We start from the raw sequence: 5,000 nt of genomic DNA, 5'->3' as shown, positions 1-5,000 counted from the left end.
GCTCTCTGATCTCTCTGCTGTAAGAAACTCTCACACAGCTTCTTTAACACCAGACTAACTGGTGGTTCTGCCCTTGAAGATCTTCTCTTACAAACTGGACACTCCCGTGTTGGTTTCTCTGTCCACCAGCTCTTCAGACAGTCTCTACAGAAGCTGTGGCTACATGACAGAACAACAGGATCTCTAAAGACTTCATGACAGACCGAACAGCAGAAATCCTCCTCTGACATGGAAGCCATTTTGTCTCTGAGTGCAGCTGAAAACAGCAGAAAGGGCAAAACATGTTAAAACAGGAAGTCAGTTGTGTTTCCCTCCCTTGCAGTTTGCCTTCAGCGCTGTCTGTCTGTTTATTTAGGTATGGATGTATTTATGTATAGACTATACTATTTATGTATAGACTAGGGGGAGGGTGTATAGCTACAGACACGGCACCCCTCCTCTTCTCTGCTTCTCTTCATAGTCGTCAGATTCATCTACCAACCCTTATAGAGCTGGATCAGGTCTGCCTTGGACCAGCTCTTAGCTATGCTGTTATAGTTCTATACTGCCGGGGGACTTCCTCTGACCCACTGAGCTCCTCTCTCCTCTCTCTCTCCATCTGTGTGTTTCCTTGTTCCAGAAATGCTTGTTACTGACCTAGTCCATATGTTTTATCACCTCACAGTTTTCCTGGGGATTAGGGTGGCCCCTAAATCATGGTTGCAGCTGCAGTGGTCTTGCTCGGTGCCCTGCGTGCCCTACTACACCCCTCAATGCCACACAACGCTAGGCATCGCACCGCTACACCCTGAACTGCTCCAACTAGTATTTCTAGTCATAGTTCCTCTATCTTTATTGTGACTATAACTGTAGTCTCGCTTTGCTAGACCCTCCTCTAAAGTGCTGCAGAGGAAGGTCTGTCTAGTCCACATAGCATTCCTGGATAGGAGGACAACGTGCTCTGGTTTATCGGCATTTCTTTAAACCAATCAGAATCATTGTGGGCGGGGCTAAGCTCCGGACGGAGCCACGGTGCCTCTGCTAAATAGTCTCAGGAAGGAACTGGTTCTGGTGGAACATGTGGACCTTCAGAAGTAGTTTTAGTCGTGCAACAGAAAACTCTGATTGGACAGATAGTCTAGCTAGCTGTTAGACAGACAGACAGACAGATAGTCTAGCTAGCTGTTAGACAGACAGACAGACAGACAAACAGATAGTCTAGCTAGCTGTTAGACAGACAGACAGACAGACAGACAGACAGACAGATAGTCTAGCTAGCTGTTGGACAGACAGACAGACAGACAGACAGACAGATAGTCTAGCTAGCTGTTAGACAGACAGACAGACAGACAGACAGACAGATAGATAGTCTAGCTAGCTGTTAGACAGACAGACAGACAGACAAACAGATAGTCTAGCTAGCTGTTAGACAGACAGACAGACAGACAGACAGACAGATAGTCTAGCTAGCTGTTAGACAGACAGACAGACAGACACAGACAGACTAGCTAGCTGTTAGACAGACAGACAGACAGACAGACAGACAGTCTAGTTTAGCTAGCTGTTAGACAGACAGACAGACAGACAGACAGATAGACTGTTAGACAGACAGATAGTTTAGCTTAGCTGTTAGACAGACAGACAGACAGACAGACAGACAGATAGTTTAGCTAGCTGTTAGACAGACAGACAGACAGACACAGTCTAGACTGTTAGACAGACAGACAGACAGACAGACAGACAGACAGATAGTCTAGCTAGCTGTTAGACAGACAGACAGACAGACAGACAGACAGACAGACAGATAGACAGCTAGCTGTTACAGACAGACAGACAGACAGTTAGATAGTTAGACAGACAGTTAGACAGACAGACAGACAGACAGACAGACAGACAGACAGATAGTTTAGCTAGCTGTTAGACAGACAGACAGACAGACAGACAGACAGTCTAGCTACTGTTAGACAGACAGACAGACAGACAGACAGACAGACAGATAGTCTAGCTAGCTGTTGACAGACAGACAGACAGACAGACAGACAGACAGACAGACAGACAGACAGACAGATAGTCTAGCTAGCTGTTACACAGACAGACAGACAGACAGACAGACAGACAGACAGACAGATAGTCTAGCTAGCTGTTAGACAGACAGACAGACAGACAGACAGATAGTCTAGCTGTTAGATAGACAGACAGACACACAGACAGACAGATAGTCTAGCTAGCTGTTAGACAGACAGACAGACAGACAGATAGTCTAGCTAGCTGTTAGACAGACAGACAGACAGACAGACAGATAGTCTAGCTAGCTGTTAGACAGACAGACAGACAGACAGATAGTCTAGCTAGCTGTTAGGCCGACAGACAGACAGACAGACAGACAGACAGATAGTCTAGCTAGCTGTTAGACAGACAGACAGACAGACAGTCAGATAGTCTAGCTAGCTGTTAGACAGACAGACAGACAGACAGACAGACAGATAGTCTAGCTAGCTGTTAGACAGACAGACAGACAGATAGTCTAGCTAGCTGTTAGACAGACAGACAGACAGACAGATAGACAGACAGACAGACAGACAGACAGACAGACAGACAGATAGTCTAGCTAGCTGTTAGACAGACAGACAGACAGACAGACAGACAGACAGACAGACAGATAGATAGTCTAGCTAGCTGTTAGACAGACAGACAGACAGACAGATAGTCTAGCTAGCTGTTAAACAGACAGACAGACAGTCAGTCTAGCAGACAGACAGACAGACAGACAGACAGACAGACAGATAGACAGACAGATAGTCTAGCTAGCTGTCTGGATTTACCCTGCAGAGATCTGAGGAGCAGTTAAACATAGGGTTAGGGTTAGACTACTATAACTGCCACTGTTCATGGTTCCAACTGCTAGAATCATAATGAATCATATTTCTATATCTGTATGTCTGTATCAGTGTCTGTGTCCCAACCAGCAGCAACAGATAAGCTTGGGTGTGTCTGAGGTTTCTGTCTAAAGGAAGTTGTATCTCACCACTCGAGGTTTCAGCCTCTGACTCTTCTTATCATTTAATACTATAAATAAAATGTAATTACAGTTTAACCCAAACCACTATCTTTTCTTCCTAAACTAAACTAAGTTGTGTTGTTGTCTAAACCTAAGAGGTTCTGGCAGAAAGACCAGAAGCCAAACGTCTCCCGTGTGCCCCCCCGATGCAGGAAGTTGCCTCAGTTACTTTCACTTTGAGTCTCTGAGTTTTTCAGTCTGCAGCAGATTACAATTAAAGTATTTCACTTCTTTAGTACTCCAGAGCTCCTTCCTGTAACTATCCTCCCTCAGTGGGAGTCACAGCTTTATAATAAAATTGAAATCTTACCGTCTGTCTGTCTGTCTGTCTGTCTGTCGGTGCGTCTCTTCTCACAACTCAACAGGTACTAACTTGTTTTCCTGGTTTGTCTCAGATTATGTCATGTAAAGGGCGGAGCTTTCTTAGGCAGCTGATGATTCATCTTAAAGGTCCCATGACATAGTGCTCTGTGGATGCTTTTATATAGACCTTAGTGGTCCCCTAATACTGTATCTGAAGTCTCTTTTATATAGACCTTAGTGGTCCCTAATACTGTATCTGAAGTCTCTTTTATATAGACCTTAGTGGTCCCCTAATACTGTATCTGAAGTCTCTTTTATATAGACCTTAGTGGTCCCCTAATACTGTATCTGAAGTCTCTTTTATATAGACCTTAGTGGTCCTCTAATACTGTATCTGAAGTCTCTTTTATATAGACCTTAGTGGTCCTCTAATACTGTATCTGAAGTCTCTTTTATATAGACCTTAGTGGTCCCCTAATACTGTATCTGAAGTCTCTTTTATATAGACCTTAGTGGTCCTCTAATACTGTATCTGAAGTCTCTTTTATATAGACCTTAGTGGTCCCCTAATACTGTATCTGAAGTCTCTTTTATATAGACCTTAGTGGTCCCTAATACTGTATCTGAAGTCTCTTTTATATAGACCTTAGTGGTCCCCTAATACTGTATCTGAAGTCTCTTTTATATAGACCTTAGTGGTCCCCTAATACTGTATCTGAAGTCTCTTTTATATAGACCTTAGTGGTCCCCTAATACTGTATCTGAAGTCTCTTTTATATAGACCTTAGTGGTCCCCTAATACTGTATCTGAAGTCTCTTTTATATAGACCTTAGTGGTCCCCTAATACTGTATCTGAAGTCTCTTTTATATAGACCTTAGTGGTCCCTAATACTGTATCTGAAGTCTCTTTTATATAGACCTTAGTGGTCCCCTAATACTGTATCTGAAGTCTCTTTTATATAGACCTTAGTGGTCCCCTAATACTGTATCTGAAGTCTCTTTATATAGACCTTAGTGGTCCCCTAATACTGTATCTGAAGTCTCTTTTATATAGACCTTAGTGGTCCCCTAATACTGTATCTGAAGTCTCTTTTATATAGACCTTAGTGGTCTCCTAATACTGTATCTGTAGTCTCTTTTATATAAACCTTAGTGGTCCCCTAATACTGTATCTGAAGTCTCTTTTATATAGACCTTAGTGGTCCCTAATACTGTATCTGTATTCAGTTCAGTTGAAGTATTTCACTTCTTTAGTACTCCAGAGCTCCTTCCTGTAACTATCCTCCCTCAGTGGGAGTCACAGCTTTATAATAAAATTGAAATCTTACCGTCTGTCTGTCTGTCTGTCTGTCTGTCTGTCTGTCTGTCTGTCTGTCTGTCGATGCGTCTCTTCTCACTCACAACTCAACAGGAACTAACTTGTTTCCTGGTCAACAACATGTTTTCTTGCAATTATTGCTTTTTAAATTTATTCATGTATTTTTATCTTCTTTTATTGGCGCATATATATATATATATATATATATATATATTTATAGTTGTGACCATATGATGTGATAGATTTAAGTTAATATTTCACCAGGTCTGAGGACTAGAGGGATGTGTTCAGTAGACCTCATAAAGTTGTTGATGCTGTACTGTATGAATAGTAGCTACAGG

At 42.5% G+C, this 5,000-nt stretch overlaps 1 protein-coding gene across 1 annotated transcript in view; it reads right to left on the bottom strand.

Moving 5' to 3' along the window:
* Positions 1-4,701, bottom strand: part of LOC114563391 (nuclear factor 7, brain-like) — a 5,912-nt gene extending 1,211 nt beyond the window's left edge. The window contains exons 1-2 of the mRNA XM_028590250.1: positions 4,670-4,701; positions 1-256 (exon numbers count right to left, since the gene is read on the bottom strand). The exon at positions 1-256 is cut by the window's left edge and continues 1,211 nt beyond it. Coding sequence (XP_028446051.1) covers positions 1-239 — 239 coding nt within the window. The 5' untranslated portion in view covers positions 240-256; positions 4,670-4,701. The remainder of the gene's footprint in view (positions 257-4,669) is intronic.
* Positions 4,702-5,000: the final 299 nt, after the last annotated feature.

The sequence above is a fragment of the Perca flavescens genome, chromosome 10 (genome assembly GCF_004354835.1).
Source record: "Perca flavescens isolate YP-PL-M2 chromosome 10, PFLA_1.0, whole genome shotgun sequence".
In the NCBI taxonomy this organism is placed as follows: domain Eukaryota; kingdom Metazoa; phylum Chordata; class Actinopteri; order Perciformes; family Percidae; genus Perca; species Perca flavescens.
The sequence above is the reverse complement of the archived record's forward strand: the minus strand, read 5'-3'. Positions and strand labels throughout refer to the sequence as shown.